Raw genomic sequence first — 23,538 nt, 5'->3', positions numbered from 1 at the left:
ATGTAGCTCTCTAACAACTATGAAACAGGGAGAAGCACTGTATATGGCTTCCAGAGGGAAAAATATATTAAAAACAAGGATAAACTGAGCTCTATTTGCATGTGAGTTACTTTATTTCTTTCAAAATCATCTTCAGATTGCTGTGAGAGTGAAGTCATGCTTGCTTCATCTGCTTCCATGCCGATTTCTCACTCTCAGAGAGATCCAGTCCTCTGTCTTCCTCTTTTATGTCTGAAACTTGTGTTTCTCTCTGTGACTTCTAACAGGATAGGTAAACAATACATAAAGTTTCCAGAGTTTTAACTTTTTATACAAGCTACAGCAGGTAAAAGATTTAATGACTATAAGGAGCTTTATAATATGAAAGCAGGTTTTTTTGGTAACTTTTTATAATTTACTGTTGAAAGTAATGTATGATAGACCAACGAAACACCAAAATTTACATCTTTCCTAGGATTTCTAGGATTTTCTGCTGTTCATCTAGTTCAAAATATACTACACTCCACTGTAAAATTTGCTTTCACTCTATTGGGAAGCAGGAACTATTATACTCAAAAATTTCCAATATTTATCAGCATTACCCGCTGTCAAATTCCAGAAGCTCAGCTCTGAGTCCATGGGGTAAAACCCCCACATCTTCTTTACAGAACACATCTACTATTTAGCCAGATGACAGCTTCTCCTGACAACTGATATATTATGAAGATGTGCAAATACAGGCTGCAAGTACAGTTCCAATCACCTTACCTTGGGGATGTGGGCAGTGACTTGCCCTCTGACCGCTGGGCTTCTAAAAGCTGCTGGAGCTGGTTCTGTAACGTCACATGTTCCACAGTCTGCCTGCAAGAAAATATAAGACTGTTTACCTCAAATTGTAAAACTTACTGCAGAAGCAAGTTACAGGAAAACTGATACTACCCTTTCAACTTTGTATTAAAGAAAGAAGTCCTTCTCACCTGTACTTTATGTACTGAAAAGAGAACTTACAATAAGAACAGAGAGTTTGTACTTCTGTCTGAATCTCTGCTGACATTTTGTAATCACTGTACAAGAACAACTGAGAAAAACCTACTTGTCAGATTATTTATTATACTTCATATAAGGACAAGTGTGTGATCATAAGCAACAGTGAATTGAATTGTCAGTGAATTGCCAGCTTAGGGTCATTTGTTTCTTACTTGTTTATGGAAAAGAATAGAAAGCACACAGATTAAGGAGTCACTTCCTAGGTTCAGTGGATGGCCTTCATCATCTGAGCAACAGCTCAGGGAACTTCTATCTCCCTTTCTATTTGCAAATGAACTCAAAGCTTCTGCCCACTGGAAAGGATTGGTCCAAGCTACAGCTGTGGGATGGAGTTAGGTGTTTGATGTCTGTACCACACCAGCTTGTTGTACAACCTTTCCAAAGGTCCCCCTGGGCTCTGCATCCACCTTATCCCTGTGCTGTACCTACCCAAGTCTATCACTTTCAGTGTGGTGATGTGATCTACACTGTTTTTCAAATAACTTTAGAAACCAGCACTTAAAAAATTGCAATAGTACCTAAAAATTGTTAGTAATATGAGAGTGATAGCCACAGTACGAACTCCATTCTCCATTTATCACCTGTAATCACAACTGTTGTCCTGCAACATACCTATTTCCCTAGGAAGGTCTCAGTTGAGCATAATAACCTGCAAAGCCTCAAGTACTTTTACAAGAATGGCAGATCAACTTGCCACAAAAAGGTCATCCTTTCCCTGCTTCCATACTATTCAGACATTCCAAACATCAAAACACCCCTTTTTGTTGACCACCACAGATAATGTCTATTTAGTGATCTGTAATTTCCAGTGCATCTGCACAGATAGAATTATTAGAAAAGTTCTAGAAAATTAGATTTAGAGGTTTTTATTCCCTGGTCCTAACCAAATGACCATGGGTAAATCACTTTTTATCTGCTTTCCCCGGACTCTGCTTCTGTTGCTGCCTAGGAAATATGTTTTTAGTACTTTTATTCTTGTTGGATATGCAGAACTAAGGCAGTTCTCTACCAGCGAGCTGAACACTTTCCTAGCTCACATGCCATCAGCAAAAGGTTTAGTTGTGTTCCAGATGTAGTCCTTATAAATGGCAATATCAATGCCAGAAAGAATCCAGATCACTTTTTAGACTACAGGTTGTACTTGCAGGCCTGGCAGAAAACTAAATGTTTTAATGCATCAAAGTGAGTTTGAAAAGTGCCATAGAAATAAAGGTGTGATTCTGGCCATACTGCCTTGCATTTTACAACACAGCCATGCTTTATGTAGATCCTTTCTTCCTTAAATTTTCCATCTTCCTTCCTCTGGCCTACATACTTCCTTAGACTATTTAAAAATTACTCCTACCATCTGTCAACATTAGCTTATATTGTAGCTCCCCAGATACTCTCCTATAAGAGCCAGTGAAATTCTTTTTAGGTTGTGATGCAATTAATCTGTTTTCTTTTCCTTTTATCATTTCTTCAATTTCTTTTTCTAAATAATGCAGCTAACAGTTTTTCATGTTTTTAGCTTCAGTGGCGATCTCCAACATGTCTTCCTCTTGAGGTAATGTTCTCATTCCACTTAATTTATTGTGCTAAAAGAGTTGAAGCTTAGTCCATTTTCACAGTTTATCTAGTTAGTACAGAAGTCACAGACACCCACACATCTTGCTAGCACTATCCCTAAAATATAAATAACATGCATCTATATCTATCTATGTATCTATGTATCTACGTATCTACGTATCTATGTATCTATGTATCTATGTATCTATGTATCTATGTATCTATCTATCTATCTATCTATCTATCTATCTATCTATCTATCTATCTACCTATCTACCTATCTATCTATACCTATATCTATATCATCTATATCTCTATCTCTATATCTGTATCTATATATGTATATCTATATCTCTATCTTCCAAGATAACACTGGAAACAGGGGATCACAGCTTCTTGGAATAGCAATACTGTAAAGTATAAAAGCCAGATGGATTTAGAAGATAAGATCTGTGTAGCTTCAGGGGTAAGAGGGTATACTTGTTTTATCATAACTGATGACCAAATTCTGGGGATCTTAGCCAGTGCTCCCAGTGAGTAATATGTAAGGACCCCTTGGTGTCTAGTTAGACATCTGGGGATCCCAAATACCTCCTTATGAAATCAGGGAGCTCAGTAACTGCAGAGGGAATAGGCTGAAGCACTGGGCTCTGTAGGAGTACCTCTCAGCATGTTTTATTTTACTCCTTTTTTTTTTATTCAAATAACACAAGAATGACTATGCTACAAAGCAGAACATAAAATGGCTTAACTAAGTAAAAAAGAGAGGAACATTCCAAAATTTATACCAGGTTTCTTACTGTATGTCTATATAACATATTCTAGCCCCAAAAAACTCCACCCAACCAAAAGCCTGAACAACTTGAACAGACTTTACCATACCACTGCAGAGATTTTTTTATTCGATTATTTTTACAGCTACTCCTGTGATGTTCCAGGAAAATAATGGATTTCTTTCATACAACACAGAGAAGTGCCTACAACAGAGAATACTAGATTATTTTCTCAATTTTTGACTCATGGTTTGTTTTGATCTTTGCCTTGATGGACATTTTGGCTGGATACCATACCAAAAGAATCAGTGAATGTCTCACTCTGTAGTTGATTTGCCCATCCAAGTCCATAAATGTAGGACAGTACAAACTGGAAATGCAGGTCCATTGTCAGTCAGCATTGCAAAAAGAAGTCTATGGAGGCACTCACTTCATGTCATTAATTATGACATGGTTTCTTTGGACCAGGAAAGCCCAAATAAAACAAGTTATACTGCATGTAGGAATTTTCTACACTGGCAACTATGGGGTTTTTTGGGCAGGTGACATCAGTGAGAGAATAACTAAGATTGTAAGACTTGTGAAGACCTCAGGAAGTAAAATGAAAACAAATTTGTATCGTCTCTATGGGAAACTTTTGTGACTGTTGTAAGTAATTTTTTTTAGCTCAGAAAGTCATACTGGATTGAAAAAATCTTCTGTAATTAGCAAGAGATTTAAAGCAAAGCTTGTATTTTGTAGCCAGTAACAGCATGTCTTTGAGGGCCATTTTCCTTTCTACCTATGGAAAGAATTGTTTGTTTTTTTCCCTTTTGGGGGGAACTCACAGTTAATCCCCTTGTGAAGATTTGAAGGAACATTTGTAATTTCCCCTTATTTCCCTATTCTAAATATAAAGGCTTTTTCCCCTGAATGGAGACTTGGTGTCAGCTCAGAAAATTTTTCTATACTCCTCTGTATTTGTCATCTGAGCTACTTTGGTTCAAAGAGCTGAAAGATGTGAAGACTGGAAAAATGTGATGTTACTGTTTTAATTCTGTGCCTTCTCTTAAGGAATGGCTGCAAACAGTATGAGAGCTTGGAATAACTTCCCTCTAGCTCCTCTGTGCTGCTTGATGACTGGAAGAACTATAAAAAGAGAGTGGAAGATGAGACATCCTTCTTTGGGTTAAAACCTTTGACGACACAGGTCCTTATAGTTTCTGCACTGCTTTTCTTCATGCAGAATATCAACCATTCCAGTCTTCCTGTGGCTGGGGAAATAGTGTTACCAGATGAGGCTCTTTTATTTCGTCAATAAGGCACTCAAATTAAAGAGGACTGCATAATCAGCTCATGCTTATGGAAACTGAAGGAAGCCTGGGAAGCACATAAGAGCCCTCAGTGTTGATACTGACTGTTCAGGTAATCCATCATGATACAATCATACCTCTTCCATGTCTAGAACAGTGTTCATTAACCCTGGGAGAAGTAGTTGGTGAAAATCCAGGAAAGCCAGCCCAGGTTGCAGTTATTCCTATGTAACAGCTATGTTACATACATTTGAAAGAATTAAATAGCCAACTTGACTTCCATCTGCTGCCATCTAATGTCTGCAAGATCTTCAGAATTGCTTTCAGGATTTTCAGAGATGCTGCAGCCAGTGAATTCTCCTGTGCTAAGGGTCCCCTTGACAAGCTGTTCAACAGATGTACTTTGTACCATCCTTGGATTTTTCAGAAGGATGAGGACTGCAAAGCAGGGCAAGAGTCTTCCTCCATTATCCCTTCTGGCTCCTGAGCATGAGCCTCTGAACATGGTCCACTGCATCTATCAAAACCACTTGTGGCCTGAGGCCTGCAGCCCAAATAGCCATGCAGAAGCTGCTCCTTCAAGCAGAAAACAGATTATTTCACTGCCTCAGTAAACTGCAACAGGGTTGAGCAAGAGACAAATGTTTGTAGAAGAGGGAGAAAAGGCTACTGCTGCACTTACTGAAACTAATCTGAAGCCTGAAAAATAGGCTGCTGAAGGGAAGCAGATTAAACTCCAGCTGAAACAAGCAAATAAATGAATCAGGAGCCAGACAAGAATAATTTCAATGACTTCCTATGGACGCAGTCTGTGAGACAATGGGGATACTTGGAGAAGTGTTAATGCTTTTGTCATGAAAGTCACAACTTGACTATTTCTGTGGGAGTAAGCAGCCTGCTGACTCACATAATAACTCCATTTTTTCCATATGAGAGGTAAAGCTTTTATCAAATACTGGATGAGAATAGAAAAGAACTGAAGCATGGGTATCCTGTGGCTGCCACCTCTGCTTCCTGGTGTGTATGTGTGGTTTGGGTTTTTTTTCTGCTGAATTATGGGGAAAATATATTTCATTATATATTCATATGAGTCAGATGCTAATGCTGTCTTCTAGGGAAATGCCCTATGTGTTTTTGTTTGTATTTTTCCTTTATGTCAGTGTTCACAGAGGTGCCGCAAGAATGACTGGTGGGGCTTAGCTGTGTCCTGCAGTAGGTCTATTGCAGAGAGTTCTGTTAGCAAAGGAAAACCCCTCAATTGTTCTCACTGAGGCCACTCTGCAGCTCCCCTGCTAGTAGAGTACTGTAATTTATACCCAATACAATTAGCTACACATTTATCACCACAAAATGATATGGTCTCCTTGAAACATGGGGTCATCGGAAGTTATTTTCATGAAGTGTGATAGCTGACATTTTGATCATATGTCTGTGCTGGAACAATGTCAGGTCAGTGGTGATGGTTTCTAAGAGTCTTATGAGGATAGTGACATGTTAAGCCACAGTAACTGCATCTACAATTAAAACAAGCAATTAAAATAATTTTTGTTTCAAAATAATAGGCTCTTTACAGAATGCATAATAAAAACATACCAAAATATTAAAACCAGTTCCTATTAAGAAATACAGAATATAAGGTATTTCCTGAGTAGACATTGTAGGTTTTGGTGACTTTCCAAGACCAAAAAAAAAAATCCTTCCAACTATTATTTCCACTATTCCTCCCAACATCAGCATGCAGCACTGTAACCTGTACATAAAAGCATGCTATATGAAGAGAAATTGTGATCTGTAATGATGTGATTGCAAGATATGCAAAGGGAAAAGGGACTGGCTTTCTTCGTACATACCCTTTTCAGCTGCCACTGTGTGCTGTATGTACACAGCACACTGCCACAAAAAAGAACAGCTGAAAAACAGCTGCTAAAGGTGAAGGGACAAATACTTGAGAGCAGGAAAGAGTGCAGAAACAAGGTAGAAATATGACTTTAAAATGTCATACATAAGAAGGAGAAGATAGACACTGCTAACAAACCGAAGATGAATTAGGTTATTATTTTAAGATCAATCCCTCTTGCTAACAACGAAACACTTACTCCTTCAGCTGCTTAGTCAGCTTGACAACCTGAGAGGCCAGTGACATACATGTCTCCACAACTACTAAGTAGCGGGAACACATGGTGTGCCCGTGCCGCTCAGCACTTTGTGAAGGTTTCTCTCCCATGTGGTTCTGCATGGTCACATTTGCTCCATATTCAACCAATGTCTGTGAAAACATAAAAGGGAACAGTGACATTTGTAAGCAAATCTCTGCTGTGACTTCTGATCAGCACAAGAATGACTGGACAAGAACTCCTGAATAAATGCTTGAAAAACATTACTCTAAGACAGTAATTTTTAAAATTCAGTCTCTGACAAATCTGTTTGCAGCTTGAATTCAAACCAGGTACCACTAAAATCTACCACTCAGGTGCAGTAGTAACATAGTTACTATGAGCTGCAATTCAGAAGAGCTATAAAGAGACTATATTTTATATATTATTCCTTCCTCTCCCCTTGAAATTCTACTAAATTAATTTGTTTTCTGTTCATTCATTTGTACAGCATAGCATCACTTGGAGCATTCATACAGTAAGTGGGACTACCAAATGAAAACAGAGGACTTCAGAGGACTTTAATTTGGCCACCTATTGATTCTCTCCTGTACCACAGTAATAAACTTTTGCAGGTGCACCTATCTATGCATTACAGAACATTGTGATAAGTTTACACATGGCAGGCCTAGAAAAGAAGACACAGAACACCTGCTCTATATTGCATCCAGGTCCAGAGCAGCATGAACACATTGCTAGTCAGTTTATAGTGGATGGTGATGAGCTGTAAAGGCTCTGTTCTTAGGATCTTCACACTGCAAGGCATTGAAACACAACCTTAGAATCTCATTTTAGTAATGTCTTTGCTACAGTAATTGCTGACTCCTTTTGTTGGTTAGCTCTCCATTTTCTACCACAGCAGAATCCCTATGTTTAAAACACTCAATAGGGAAGTCTCAGTGTCCTGACTCCTTAACTGAGTAATGCTTAGACATAAAAGATAGGGCAGACACTTTAGGTCAGATAGGCAGAAATTTCTTATTGCAGATAAAGAACTGTACAATGGGTTTTATCAATCTAGTTGGAATTTTGGGGGGGGCGGGGGGGGGTGTGGCTTTTTAATGCTGACAGAAGTCTCATTCCTTTGGACTTGCTTGGTTAGTCACTATTTTCTTTTGAACAAATACTGAAATATGTGTCAGCTTTTAGTCTTCAAGAAAAATAAAATCTTATACCCTGATGTATATCCCTGTATTACTCACTGTACCAGCAGAGAACCCTAGCTTGCTGCTGGAGAACCATCCAGGTTGTAAGCATGACATTTGAGTTGTTCTGAGACTAGAATAAAGAGCATTCTATGTGCATAAGAATGTCTGGCTGACCTCAAGCCATCCAATGACTGAAGCAAGATTTGAGACCAAGCCTTCCCTCTTTATAATCTGTTTGTGATGATCATTTAGGAGCTATTTGCATTGCTGGAGTAGGTAAAATAGGACCTAAATATTCTCAGCAATTCTTTGATACACACTGATACCAACCCCTAGGAAAACTTGTGATCCTATACAGCCAGAAATTACAGCGTCATTAACTTTATGCATACACCTGCAGAAGACAAATTGCATGGCTGAGCTCTTGCTTGACGTATCCAAGCAGAGCTGGTAAACCACTGAGGGTTGGAGTGACTTGGCTGACCACAAACGGCAGACAAAGAGATCTCTACATCTGATGACAGAGAAGTGGAATGGGTGGTCTGTCTGGTCTGCTAAAACCATACAGAAAGGAAAGTTATGAACCCTTGCACTGCATCTCATATCAATATATTGGGAATAATCTGTCAAGAAAGAAACCAAAGGATAGTTATGACCTTGCAGGAAGTAATCATATAGTTTGAAACATGATAGGAGTGTCATACTCACAAACACAGTGAGTAAGTGGGACAGGGAATCACTGATAGCCTGTGATTCTTCAGTTTTTATGCTGCTGCCTATAGTTTCCCTGTTACCTTTATCACTTCTTTCTTCTTACCAGTTTATTCACTGTACATTATTTTAAATAAGGCTGTAAGCTTACTGGGCACAGGGCTTATTTTGTTTCACAGGAAAACAAAATATCAACTACATTTAAGACTGTGAGGTGCTATTGAAGTGATATTACTGATGATGTGTATTTTTATCACCACTAGATATTTTCATGCGTTATTTCTCATAGCATCACTTAAACTTAAACTTAAACTTGTTGAATTGTGTATTTACCTAAAATAAAATAATCTTTAGAATTCTAAGCCATTTATTAAGGTTTGTTCTTCACAGGGAAAGCAGGGCTAGTCTCTTTGTTTAGTTTTATCTATGAAGACAGCCTGCAGATGTCAACACTCTGTTCAAAATAATCTACACTTCTCCTTCAAATGCACTGCACATCTTGATGAGGCACAGTTGAGATAGCAAACCTAAACACACACTCCATAGCAACCCTAGGCATATCCTCTACCAAAACAGTGCCCCCCACTACTGAATCATAAACATTTCCTCTATCCATTTTTTTCCAACTGATCATAGCAATTGGCTACAATACAAAAATAAATCCACTAGATTCAGCACGGATGTGATGGTTTGTTTACTTTATTCTCATATGAGTTTCTACAGGATCCATTCCTCACCTTTACGAAAAAAGACATGTCCTCTCAGTAAGAAAATGCAGAGATGGTAATGTTCTCCAAATCTGTCTGATGTCTTCAAGTCTATTCATTCAGCTCAACCTGTTTTTCTTTTTTATTATATCATACTCTCAAACTGGCTTTTACAGAGTTATGTCCTCTTGGTGACCAAATATATAAATAGACAATACTACTACTACTACTACTACTACTACTACTACTACTACTACTACTACTACTACTACTACTACTACTAGTACAACATATATAAAAGCTCTGCACCTGTAGATCCAGCTTAACAGTGTGCACAAATATTCTTTGCTCTCTGAAGAGGTTAGATAATGAAAATTCACTCTCTGTATTTCTTTTAAGGTTGGACAATACAAATATAATACAAATGTTCTGTATTTGCAGTGGCCTGAAGGATGATGTGGATTGGTTCATGTGTGGTAACAGGAAAAACATGTTTACTGATACATATCTGAGTCCTTTGAGAATTACTGCTCCTTCTTAGACATGTTTTCCTCCCTAACTTGACTTAATCACTTTAATTTTTATTTCTTGCTTTTCTGCCAAGAGGTTATTTATTCTTTTAGCTGTTCTTCTCCAATGACTGGTTTGTTTACCAAATACCTCTCTGCAATTTCCTGGAATAATTTTATTATTATTTCTTCTCCAAACAGCTTTTGCTCAAAGTGCCGACAACACAAACACTGAAATGTACTCCAGTGACTAATGGTTCTAGAAAATTTGATGGACAAAGGATATATCTGCAATTAACACAAAGTGAAGTTGCTTCACCTTCATAATTTACCAGAAGCACTGATCAGCCAGGGAGGTTTCAGTGACTGGAAGTTGCCAAACTTGGCACCCATGTATAACAAGGGTTTGAAGAAAGATCCAGGAAAGAACAGGCCTGTCAACCTGATTTCAGTGCTAGGCAAGTTCATAGACCAGATCATCTTGGCTATCCTCATTCAAAACGTACAGGACAACCAGGGCATCTCACCCATGGGATGGGTTTATGAAAGGCAGATGCGTGATCAACCTGATCTCATTCTGTGACAAAGTGACCTGCCTAGTGGATGAGGAAAAGGCTGTGGACGTGTTTTACTAGATTTTAGTAAAGCCAGTTAGTAAATATGGTTCCCCACAGTATTCTTGTGGAGAATCTGGCTGCCTATGGTGTGGATGTACTGCTCACTGAGTGAAAAATTGGCTGGATGGCAGAGCTGTGAGGGCAGTGGTGAGTGTATTTAAATCCAGACTGTGGCTGGTCAGTGGTGGTGTTCCCCAGGGCTCAGGGTTGGGGCCAGTGCTGTTTATTGTAATCATCAACATGGACAAGGGGATCAAGTGCATTGTCAGTAAATTCACAGATTATGCCAAGTTGGGCCGGAGTGCTGATCTGCTGGAGGGCAGGAAAGCTCTCCAGAGGGATCTGCAGAGACTGGATTGCAGGGTTGAGGCCAGCTACATGAGATTCACCTGCACTTGGACCACCCCAAGCAGTACTACAGGCTTGGAGCAGAGTGGCTGGAAAAGCTGCCTGCAGAAAATGACCTAGAGGTGTTGGTTGACAGCAACATGAGCCAGCTGTGCCCAGGTGGCCAAGGGCATCCTGGCCTGTGTCTACAATAGTGTGACCAGTAGGACCAGGGCAGTGACCATCCCCCTGTACTGGTGAGGCCACACCTTAAGCCCTGTGACCAGCTCTGGGCGCCTCATAACAAGAAAGACGTTGAGGCAGCCGGGGTTGTTTAGCCTGGAGAAAAGGACACCGAGGGGGCACATTGCTCTCTACTGAGGGAGGACATTGCTCACTACGATTGCCTGATAAAAGATTGTAGTCAGGTAGGGATTGGCCTCCTCTCCCAGGTAACAAGGACGAGAGGAATTGGACTCAAGTTGTGCCAGGGGAGGTTTAGATCAGCTATTAGGAAATAAAAATTACAGAAAGGGTTGTTAAGCGCTGGAACAGACTGACCATTGAAGTGGTAGAGTCATTGTCTCTGGAAGTGGACAAAAAAACCAGTGTACATATGGCATTTGAAGACACTTGGACAGATGTATCCAAACTGGTTTATTCCAGCTCCTGTAAATATTGTAGATGTGTAAGCCTTCTCATCTGGACAAATTACCATTTTTAGCACCTCTGTAAAGAAAACTATATTGGTTTCAGTGGCCAAGATGATTCACTGAAAATTAGTTAGAAATCAGCATCACTCTTTATTGTATAGCACAGATTCATTCCAGGATGGTAAGTCTGTAAAGGATGGTTTACTCAAAGTGTAAATCATTCAACAAACCTATCTTTTATACTTCCCCAGAGCTGTAGATCTACAAATACGCAATGGAAAAAGAAACAGGAGGAATATATCAGAGTAATAAGAAAAATATGCATATCTGCACTGGCTGCCCTTTTGTAACACAGAAACATACACACTAGGTGCTTATATGTAAACAATATAATCATGCTTTTGTCTTGCAATACAAGTTAGTTTAGGCTTACAACATCATGCTTGAGTATAGAATCAAAACCACACAGCTTTTCAGTATTTCAGTCTGACTCCTACTGGTTTAAAGTTCTTACTGATATATTTTAATGTATCAATAATTGTTCCCACTTAGATTTCCAGTAATATTTTTTTTGTCATTCAAGCTTGAATTTGAGAATTTTGCGATAGGTATCACTCACTCTACCTGTATGCATCCTAGATAGCCATGTTGAGCAGCTATGTGAACAGCAGTATTTCCATCCTGGTCAACTTCATCCAGTGAAATCCCTTGTTCTTGCATAAACTGAAGAAGCCACAGAAGGATTTTCTCCTAAGAGCAAAGAAATGTCACAAAAGATAAGAAATACTGGAAAGCTAAATATACTAGAGGAATACTGGTGCTGTCATCTATTACTAACACTATCCAATAATTCCTTGTTTTCAGTCTGTCTTAACTTTTTAGTCTTAGTGTATCATATGACTCTGGTTTGTCTTTTTGGGGGTTTTGGGTTTCTTTTTCCCCCCCCAAGGAAAAAAAGCTGAAATACCTTATTTTATATAAAGACATAATAGGAAAAATATGAGTACTGTAACACATTTTGAGAAATTGTATATAAAGATTGTGCGTGCCTCTGTGCTGGTGATGAAACCTGAGGAAGAATAACCCATGTATCAATCTGAAAATCAGGTTGTGAGATCTGGTCAGACTTTAAAAGCCTCTCTGGAAAATGAAATCAGGATTATGCTCAGATCACAGAGCTGAGCAGTTAGATTCTTCAAATCTATAATCATTCCCCACCTCTGTCTGGTTGTGCTAAAGAAGAAAAAATACAACTAAAACCAGAAAATAAAGCTACACTAAGAAATCAATGTATTGACTCATGAACCATTTGTATGTCCTGCACATTGGGAAGAATGGGGAGATCTGGACTGCAAAAACTTGTCACTGCAAGTCTGGAAGCCAAAATTGAGGTAGAAACTTTTTTTTATAATACCACCTCTTACTTGTGTATGTTTGTGTAATACACATTTATTTGGGTATTCTCTTCTAACAGCGGAGAGTTATATATGTGCACTAAGCTTTTTTGATTTCTTATTTTTTTCTGAGAGTTTATTTGGAAAAAAATTATTCTCTCTAGGAACATGCCACGCGACTCCAGATTAAATTTCATTTTGCCATAATGAATACAATACCTATTGAAAATCTAGAATAAATCTATAGATTACATTGAAAAGTGGGGTTCATTAAAACTGCCTACAGCTGCTTTCCCAGTTTTTCTATCTGAAAAGGTGAAAAGACTAAATTACTTCATAGCATAAAACTTTTTTATTTAAACATGTATTTTTTAATATCTTGTATTGATACCTGTTATACTGACTCAGAGCTCCAGCTCAAAGAGGCTTTGTGGATTCTAGTGTTGCTGAGGCAAATGCTGATACACAGACTTAACCTGCAGCACCTCAGTAGCTTCAGTGACATGTAAGTACATAATCACCCAAAACTAGAAAAGTGGAAAACTGAAACAGACGTAAATAAAACAGTACTGAAAGCACATATAGGATCCGAGCAGTAATAAAAAAAAAAAAAGAGAAAGAAGAAAATGAAGAAAGCTCTATAAAGGTTGGATATAAACCTGCATTTTTTTGTGTAAAAGTACCACAGAAATTTTAATCTCAATGGAAAGGAAAGGAATTGTCAGACTCTTCTAGAGCTACTCCAGGGGAATTCTGCCCATTCAAGCATCTGAGTTCTCTGCTTATTACTTCAGAGGGCTACGATATCTGATATTTATCTTCTTCATATCTTCACTTTAGCAGCAATTTTGTTCTTTTTACAGGGTGAAGGCACAGGTATTTTGACTTCTTGGTTAAATGCCCAACACAGCTGACAGCCAGCATGGAGAGATGACTACAGATCACATATCCCTTTAAAAATACTTCTGAGCAATTTCTCAATATACCAGTGGTGATGGCCAACAAGGAAGAAGAATCATACTACTCCTATGAATTGGCCCTATGTTTTAATAATTACAAGAAAAAATATTTTAACAAAACTTATCTGCAGAATTGGAAGACAACTATAGCTTTGAAATAATATACTTCTTTGGAATGTATTAGGGACCAGAATGTTAAGCATGTTCAGTAATTATATGATCACAACCAGCATGGAGTACATGATGTTTTCTAGTCATTTATCTTATCAACAAGGAAATCAAGTGGATGGGTGGCTCTATTCAATCATTTGTACTTAGGACTACCTGTGCACTAAGTGATCATGGGCATTAGGTCATGGTTCTATTCAGTTTGTGTTTCAACAAATTTATCCTTGACCAAAAAAAACCCAGGAAAAAAATATTTTTTTTCACTTAAAACTAAGAAAAACAAAGCCATCATATATCAAAGTATGTCACATTTCACTTTATTAACTCATATTATGTATTTGCAGGAAAAACATTTTCAGGAATAGATTTATAGTCTTTAATTTGTTCAGACAAAATGAAAGATTGTAAGAATAGATCAGATGAAGACCATGAAAAATAATCACGTTTTTGTTAAGTAATAGGAACTGATAAATACTGATAAATTATTCAGTTACTTATATCTGTTGCTTTTAAGACCTACAATACTTATGCTCTAGCAGTTATTAACACCCCTCTGGCATATTCTAGACCTACAATAATTCAAATCTCTCTCTCTGAAAAAAGATTTCAGAAAAATTTGGGACAGGCTGCTGACTTCAGTACTATCAGATGACTTCTGGAGAAGAAAGTACAACTAACATGGACCATTTAAATTAATACATGGCCTAGAAAAGGAAGGGTTAACATGTTGAAGAGTACTGATTCTACAGCTAATCCTAGCCCCATCACTTGATATTAATTAAATAAACTGTTCTTTCCAGTATCCCTTTGCAATAGAGGAGTAGGAGTGAGTGAAAAGAACACACCGACTTTGTAAAAATGACATTAGACAGGAAAGCAAATATCCTGAGGTATAAAACAAAGGTGTTTTGTTAGGTATCTGAATATCTGAATGTAATACAGTCCTTCCCCGTGTTCTCTCCAAAACTTTATCACCATGAAGGTGTGCACAGGATCCCTTCTAGATCCTGAGCCATGCTTTAGGGTGGTAGCCAAAGTCTCCCTAGATTCTCTGGAATTCAGAAACCAGAAACTCTTGGCATTCCCTACCCTCTGCCTCTTACCAGTGTAGTCCATAGTACCACAACATCCCTGATGGAAAGATTTTCCATCCCCATGAAGCTCTAAGTCAGGACTAGGGCGATATGCACCTAGGACTGCATCACCACCTTCCTGTGACGTGATGACTCAGCCAGACACAGCTGGCATGCCCTGTACTCATGACTTACGCCCAGTGTGAAAAGGCCTGCCAACTATCGTGATTTCCCTTGCATAATCTCATGCTTTAAGAAACCTTTGTTAGGAGCTATGCTGGCCAGGCTACAGGCTGACTTTGAGCTTTTGTTCTTTTCAATCAGATTAACTTATGCGGTCCCCTCTCCCACTGGAAAAATAAAATGTTGCTGATGTGTCCTTGGAGGCAGGCCACCATGGCCGTAGCTTGATGACCTTTAATGTAGAAAGTTTGCTATGAACTCCCTTCTGCTGCCTATTCTAAATTATAATTCTTCATGAAAAATATGGCGTGCATATCTAATGCCTTGGGAAACAATGGATGGACTGACTCTCCTAGAGAAAGATTCAATAACAGGTCTTCCTTGTAAAAATATTACTCTTGTAATTCTGCCAAGACCAGTGTTTACATGGATTATCTCTTGTGTAAGTAATGGTAAAATAAATTAAGGCTTCCAGGACAGCGCCAAGTAAGCATTTAAATTTCTCAAAGTTTTTTTTTTTGCTTAGCACACTTGGGTAAGGTAGTTTGGCACCCCTTCAGCCTCAATATTTCCTCATGTTTTAAGGTTGTTTATAGATTATTAAAAAAAAAAAGACAATTGGCATTACATATGAACTTTCTTTGGCATTCAGCTAACAAAGAAAATTTGGCAGCAATTTATATATCACCTTTTCAAATTTCATGGATGGCTGATTGTAGCTGGTGTTTCTTAAGTGGTAGAGCTTCCGTTCTGCTTTGAAAAGAATCTAGAGAAATTGTGCCAGATCTGTTTCTGGCAGTAGATAGCATAGCTCACTGAAAAAACCCCATTGGCTTTGGTTTATATAAATATCTTTAGAGATGAGGACAAAATTAGGTTAATCAAGTGAAGATATGAATTTAAGTTCACATGCAACTTTCTCTTCCAAACGTTTTCTTCCTAGTAGCAAGTACTTTTTCTCTGATCTGGCTCACATCTCTCTATCCTCTGTGCTGAGTTTACAGACTCCTCTAGATGACAGCTACTCTCTGTAGACATTCTTGGGATTTATTGGTTAGCCTAATAGGCCAGCTGATCTTCTCCTTGCTACTCTTCAAATCTTATAAAACAAAACCTAACCAACCAAAAAGAAAACAATCAAACAAACAACTTTAGAGGGAAAATGCTGAAAAAATTATACAGATTAAGTTGGGAAAGGTTTTGCTATACTTCAACTAATTAACAACACCTGTAATTAAAAGCCACAAAATTACATATGTACTTCAATTTAAATTCTTGTGTATCTAAGTAATCTATTTGAAAAAGTAAAAGAAAGTCATACCTGCCCATAGCAACCTGCATAATGAATAAGGCTTGGGTGGTCTTTTGAGCAACTGAGTTCTGCAATAGCTTCTGTTTCGCTCACCATCCACCGAACACACTCCAGCTGACCATTCTAAACAAGCAAAAAAAATGTCTAAATTCCAGCTGCTTCCATTCTAAACACATCTACTGAAGACCAAAAATCTTGTCAGAATTATTAAAATTTCCAGTTTGATTAAGAAATTAAAGAATAAGCCAATAACACCTTTTGTCTTTTTCTGCAGAAAGTCTGGCTTATTTAACAATGGGTTCCTTCCAGTAATACTCGAGCATACTCTGTCATTCGGAGAAGAGAGTGTAAATGTGCTGCAGTTCTTCCTGTAAGTGAAGGTTCCCCAGCACAAGTATTTCTAATGATGACCTACATTTTCCTGGGTCATTGCAAAGTTCTGTAAGAACTTTTAAGTGTTCTGGCTTAACTAAATCTTGTGGCTCTTTGGCCTTACTTCCCGAGTGGTTTTCAGCACTGATACAATGATATTTTTTTTCTTGCTCTTCCTTTATACCTCTGTAACTCCCATAATATTGTACTACATTGAGTGTGCACCTATTTTCCACAGAAGTGATAAGTGTCAGAATTTACTGACTTACACATTATATATCTACCTTGAGAAAACAAGAAAGAAAAATTGCTAAAATTTTGTTAGTCTTTAAAATGGCAGGCTGCAACTACACACTTTGACATGGGCCAATATTTCAGAGCATTTCATTAGTGCAACTAGGTATCAGTTAAATTTTCTAATCATATGTCTTGGCCCAGAAAAATAATAAAAAAAAAAACCCCTGCCACTAGGGTGGCACTAGGGCCCTAGGTCATTGAAATGATGCCTCAATTAAGCAAAACTGCAGGCTGGAATCCACTGATCTCAGTTTCCAAAGTTACTTTTCCCAGGAAGTTACTAACAACAACCTCTCAGTTACTCAGTTACTTTTCCCAGGAAGTAACTAACAACAACCTCCCCCCACCAAAGAAACAGAAATTCTTGTATTACGTTTCACTCCCTCCCTACTTTGGGAAGAAGATTCTTAAATACCTTTAGGGTATTCAGAAGATCAAAGGAATGACATTGAACCATTCACCCTCACTAAAGAACCAGAACCACTATGGTTTAATCATCAGCTTTCCTGCCCTATCTATTTTTTTTAGTGTAATCACGCCATGAATTTTCCTATCTTCCTACATAGTAAGTTTTCCTGTAAACTTGGACATTAATTTTTTTTTTTTTTTTATTTTAACAGGTTGTTCTGCAACATTTACATTTTAACTTTGGTGCAACTGCTTTAGACAACTGAGAATTTTCATAATGAAGTGCTTTTATGCTTTGTAAACTTGTCCTCACACTTGTCTTACAAGATTATACCAGTACTTGTAAAAAACCAAGAAACTGTTATGCTCCCTAAAGAAACAACTGAATCCAAGTTAAATGAAAACTGATTGAAATATAACAGATAGTCTTTAAATGCAGTAGACTGATTTAAAAATTCATGCATATGCATTGCCAACAATGTAAAAATTGTCATTGTTATACAGTGGATATAACATCTTGTATAGTAATCCATTTTACTTTGCTTATGTAGTACCAGCCAACAGGTTTTTTCCTCACTTATAAAGCTTGAAAAATAACATCCTGCTGGATGTGTTTCTTACTGCCATCACAGAAGGAAACTAAATGACCTGTATGTTATGTTACAGTATGGAAAGGGCCCGTTACCTTTATGGCTAATCCAGCTGGAGTTAGCTGCTCAATGTTTCGTTCATTCAAACAGTCTTCACCCATCAAAGAAGTGAGATGTTGTAGGCATTCTGCATGCCCCTTTGATGCTGCTACATGCAACAGATTGTTGTCACATTCATCATGGATTTTATCCAGATTATCTGCTGCTAAATGTGGCTGTTAAAAAAAAAAGCCGTATGTTAGTTACAACTAAGGATAAAAAGATACATTTATCCTCACAGCCCAAAACACAAGCCAACACAAAGAGGCTTCTCAATAGGCATGTTCTTTTACAAGTCAAAATCCAGACCTTTTCACTACACTGTATATAACCTGGGTACCATTAGCATAAGGATTGAAGTTGGATGTTCATTGGCTTGATTCATTGTTAAGCTTCTCTTCTTCTCATGCAATTGTCATGCAACAGTGCAAGATCTTATGTGTCTTTAAGTCTTTGCACATGTCTGATCAACAAAGCAGCTGCAAAAATGCCCACATTTTAATAATTTCTGTCTACTTTTAGTTTTCTCTCCTTTTTTATTTTTTGGCATTATATTGATGAGTAATTGATGAGAAAACATTCATGACTTCTGAAAGAGATTCCTGATTAATTTTACTTACCAAAAAAGAGGTAGCCTACAATAAACACTGTTTAAAATATAGTTAAAGCATGTGACAGAAGACTTTTACGTGATAGTTTGTTTCCACGAAAATACTTGTTGGGACATTTACTCAAAAGTTCTACACCACCATGACGTAATACATTATTTCTGCCCAATTCTAATTTAAAGACAAAACAGCTGGATTGAGAAACTCCAAAAGAAAAACAGAAGATTGAAGACAGAGTCAAGGAGTAGCAATAACAAAGTTCCTAGAGTTATGCAGTCTTGCCAGAGTATTGTTCCATGACTGTACTTCATGAAGAGGTTTCAACTAGTTTGGAAAAAAATATGTCTTTTCTTACCTATAACATTCTCTTTTTCCCCCCCCCCAATTCCTATTTCAGGATGAATTTAACTTGCTTTTATTTCTTAATGAGTAATCTAATATTCTCTTCTGCCTCTGTCTAGTTTTGAATATCTTCCTTTGTTTTTGCGTCTATGTTAATGGCATGCCTTTGTGCTTGAGCTAGACTGCTAAACAGAGAAGCTAAACAAAAATCTAACAAAAACAGTTTTTATACATACACTGTGTCTTCACCAGCTGTTCCGTGTGGAGATCACATGCTCTGCATCATTGTGCTAACTTGCAACCAATTACTCTGGAAACCATCACTGACAGTGCCAGATCACAGTGCTAGAATTTACTGAAAAAACCTTCATATGGGTCAGAGGCCAGCGAGGCTTTACAGAAAGCTCCTGCCTGAGAATGCTGCTGCAACAAGACAGTATAAACACTCCTGAATAATAATCAGAATACAACAGAAGCCTCTCTGTTCCCATCATCAACCTCTACATAACAACGGTGGTAAACCAGCAATAATTGAGCAAAGTGACCCACAAATGTGAAAGGAAAAACTCAGCTGGGACTTAAATTTGATACTTAATTTGGTCCTATTAGTTAAAATGCCTGCCTTCTTTATAATTACTGCATAAAACAGCAATCTTGGCCATGTATACATAAAACTAGTATCTTGGTTTTGCTGCATACTTTATTTAAATATTAATACTTTCCATTTGCAATCCCATATGCTTAATTTCTAAGGAGTCTACAAGATAAAAAAGGCAGTGGTAAAAAATATGAACTTCATCAGCTTAGCTGGTTTAATAAACCAGATCATAGATCACTTTTATTCTATGTTTCTTACGAAAAAGATGATACTTACCAGTAAAGATATTTGGCCTTCCTTTACAATGTTTAAGATGCTCTTAATTTTTTTAACCTCTTCACTCCTCTCTTCTGGCCCCCCTGCACTGCTCCAGTTCATACCCAGTTCCTCTAGCTGCTTGCTTTCTGCCACTGCTGTCTGCAGGTGGAAAGTCCTCCGGTGGCAGTTTGGCATAGTCCTCTCAGCTTTCTGAGCAAGAGGATCAGCAAGTGTCCTGCTGAGGAAGCCCTTGCCTTGGGCTTCAGATTCATGGGCTGAGCTACACTTAACTAAAGGCTGGGAAAGCTCTGTAAATTCCTCTGCTGAATGCTTGTGCTGATCAAGGACAATGGGCTGTGTTTTTCTTAGCTGAGTGCCTTTCACAGGAGACAGCACACAGAACTGCGTCCCGCCAGCAGGCGAGCTCTCTGTGATCCCTGCAGGACAGGTCTTGACACTTAGACCATTCACGGCTGAACACACACTTAAAAGTTTTTTCTCAGGAGCTACTTTTGTAAAAGGAACAGGTTGCTGACTTGATTTAATATAAGGCACGTCCAAAATTTCATCCATATCCAGGTCATAGTGCTCCAGCTCCCCAAGCAGAACAGTAGGCTCGGTGCTTTTGCTTTTAAGGCTCTCTCCTTCTCCTGGACTCTGGTCATCGTTTGGAGGTGCAGACTGAGAATCACTGCCTTTCTGGTATTCCCCCTTCTGGTTCTTCTGGTCATCACTTTCATTGTTCTCAGAGCATTCTGGCTGGTGCTTTAATGGAGAAACCCTCTTCACTGGTCTGAATTTATTGCATACATCTGCAATTCCTGTTGGTTTCTGTGCATTTCCGAGAAGAGTTGAGACCCCACAGTTCCAGCTGCTGCTGGAAACTAGAGAAATAGAAGATTTAGCAGTGAGTGCTACATGTGACGTGATAGCATGCTTTAAAGGTATACCTGGCCAAACACAAGAACCAAGAATTATATGGTAACATGCCAGATTCATATCTAAACAGATTTAATGGCATCTCTATCAAAACTGAAGAATTTTACATTCCTAAAAGAAACTTTCTTTGAGGATGTATGATGTAATAATTACAAATAATTAGCTCTAATTAAGTTCTAACCAAGAATTCAAGTTGTCCATGAGCCAACAATGTATACTTGTGCCCAAGAAGGCCAATGGTACCCTGAGGTGCCAGCAATAATCTAGAGGTAATCCTCACCCTTTACTTGGCCCAGATGAGGCCACGTCTGAAGTGCTGTGTCCAGTTCGGGGCTCCTCAGTAAAGACAGACACGGGGCTACTGGAGTGGGTCCAGCAGAGGGCTGCTACTATTAAAGGACAGGAGCATCTCTCTTACCAGGAAAGGCTGAGGGAGTTGGGCCTGCTCAGCCTTGAGAAGACACAACTGAGGCAAGACCTCACCAATGTCCATGAGTATGTGAACAGAGGGTGTCATGAGGATGGACCAGGCTGGGCTCAGCAATGCCCAGCACTAGCAGGAGAGGCAATGGACAGAAACCGATGCACAAGAAGTTCCACCCGAATAAAAGGAAGAGCTCCTTTACTGTGCAGGTGACTGAGCACTGGAAGAGATTGCCTGAACAGGCTGTGGAATCTCCCTCACTGTAGGTATCAAGAACAACCTGGACACAATCCTGTGCCATGTGCTCTGCGATGGCCCTGCTTGAGCAGGGAGATTGGACCACATAACCCACTGTGGTCCCTGCCAACCTGACCCATTCTCTGAATAACAGCCTAGGGGCATTTACAGGGGTCCTGTCCAACGATGTTAGCTTGTACTCTGCATTGAGAGGCATCATAAGAGTAGGATGATTTTCTGGGAGGGCAACAAGAGTTAGTCAAAACATTTTAGTGGATTTGTTTTAACACCAGTAACAACAACTCAATTTTTAAGACCTGTTTCCTCTGGAAGATGTATTTTTCTTATAAGAACTGGAAATTTATGAACATCAACTGAGAGCTGGGACTGGTCAGCCTGGGGAAGGAAAGAGTCAGGAGGCATCTCATCATTAAGAAGAGACAACAAGGCTGTTTTCCATGACAGGACAAGAAGCAACCAGCACAAAGTAAAATCTAAGAAATTATATCTGAACACAAGGAAACACTTCTTTAATTGTGTGGCTGGTCAAACACTGGCATAGTTGCCCAGACTTTTTGAAATCTCCATTGTTAGAGATACTGAGAATTCAATTGGGCACAGATCTGGCTTAACCTGCTCTAGCTGCCCCTGCTTAAGCACAGTCACTGAACTAGATGATCTTAAGTGGACACTGCTAACCTAAACAATTTAGTGATTCTCTGATCTAAAATTTAAGCCTACTTATTGAGGTGTGAAGATGCTACTAAACTTCTCCTCTCTATGTTGGGCTCCTCTGCCAAACTCTTCATCCCTTATATGGATAACCTGTATACACCCACACCCCCATTCACACCTATAGCTCTGGACCTTCTAGACAATTAATGCACTGCAGTATAGTCAATCTGACTTGAGAGAAGGAAAGGAGCTCAACTCAACCAAACTCTTAATTCTACCTCTTAATCCTACTGAATTTGTGCTCTTTCATAGTCCCAGCTAGTAATATTGATGATCTTCATAGCAAGTGGAATTCTGGCAGAGTTTTCTTTCTTTTGTTATTTTCAGTTGGGGCACTAAAACCACAAAACCATTTAGGCGATTACTATGTCCCTTTCAATGTACACTAAGAGTTAATACAATCTAAAAGTCACGAATACTGTTTAAACAAAGCAGATTTATAACATGTGCTAACAGCGTATCAGTGGGATCTAATTTGTGGTCAAAACACACAATTTGCCACGAACACCTTCCTAAGGAAACAGATATATGCACTTTCAGTGCAACATTAATATCTGAAGGAAAAGATTAGTATGGCTTAGTAGTTATGGATGTCTGAAAATTACATTAATACTTTTGGAAGTGCTTAAGAAAACATTTCTGAAGAAGAAATAAAAATAATAATAATCAAAAGGCATGTAACTTAGTGGGCCAATACAAAGAACGCACTGTACTGATTTATTTATGTATTGTATAAGATTCTAGGTTCAAAGGCCTACACTTTTATGTTGGTTTTATTTACATGTGAAATTTTTTCCAAGTGATACAGGGAAATGGATACCATATGCTTCCCAGCTGTTTTGTTCTGACAGGAACTATTAAGCACTCAGTATGGAAATGAATTCTGTCTGAGTTTTATGAAAACACTGCTTTCAACACAGGGGTCTAGACAGAGGAAAAGGCATCAATATTTTGTTTGTCGTCACTTTATTTAAGCTTACATTTATTTTGTTGCTTCACTTTCTCCACATTTTAACTTTAATAACATGAATTTACATAAAACTCTGCTGACCAAACTGTAAAATCAGGCACTGAGAAA

The 23,538-nt window shown here is 38.4% G+C and overlaps 1 protein-coding gene across 3 annotated transcripts in view; it reads right to left on the bottom strand.

The window, feature by feature from the left end:
• The window catches only part of SNCAIP (synuclein alpha interacting protein), a 93,294-nt gene that overhangs the window by 9,432 nt on the left and 60,324 nt on the right, over positions 1–23,538 (bottom strand). For all 3 annotated transcript variants that reach the window (XM_058827858.1, XM_058827860.1, XM_058827859.1), the window contains exons 4-9: positions 20,144–21,009; positions 18,316–18,495; positions 16,563–16,676; positions 12,089–12,214; positions 6,736–6,905; positions 748–840 (exon numbers count right to left, since the gene is read on the bottom strand). In XM_058827858.1, the coding sequence (XP_058683841.1) occupies positions 748–840; positions 6,736–6,905; positions 12,089–12,214; positions 16,563–16,676; positions 18,316–18,495; positions 20,144–21,009 (1,549 nt within the window). The remainder of the gene's footprint in view (positions 1–747; positions 841–6,735; positions 6,906–12,088; positions 12,215–16,562; positions 16,677–18,315; positions 18,496–20,143; positions 21,010–23,538) is intronic.

Source organism: Poecile atricapillus, chromosome Z (assembly GCF_030490865.1).
Source record: "Poecile atricapillus isolate bPoeAtr1 chromosome Z, bPoeAtr1.hap1, whole genome shotgun sequence".
Lineage (NCBI taxonomy): Eukaryota > Metazoa > Chordata > Aves > Passeriformes > Paridae > Poecile > Poecile atricapillus.
The sequence above is the reverse complement of the archived record's forward strand: the minus strand, read 5'-3'. Positions and strand labels throughout refer to the sequence as shown.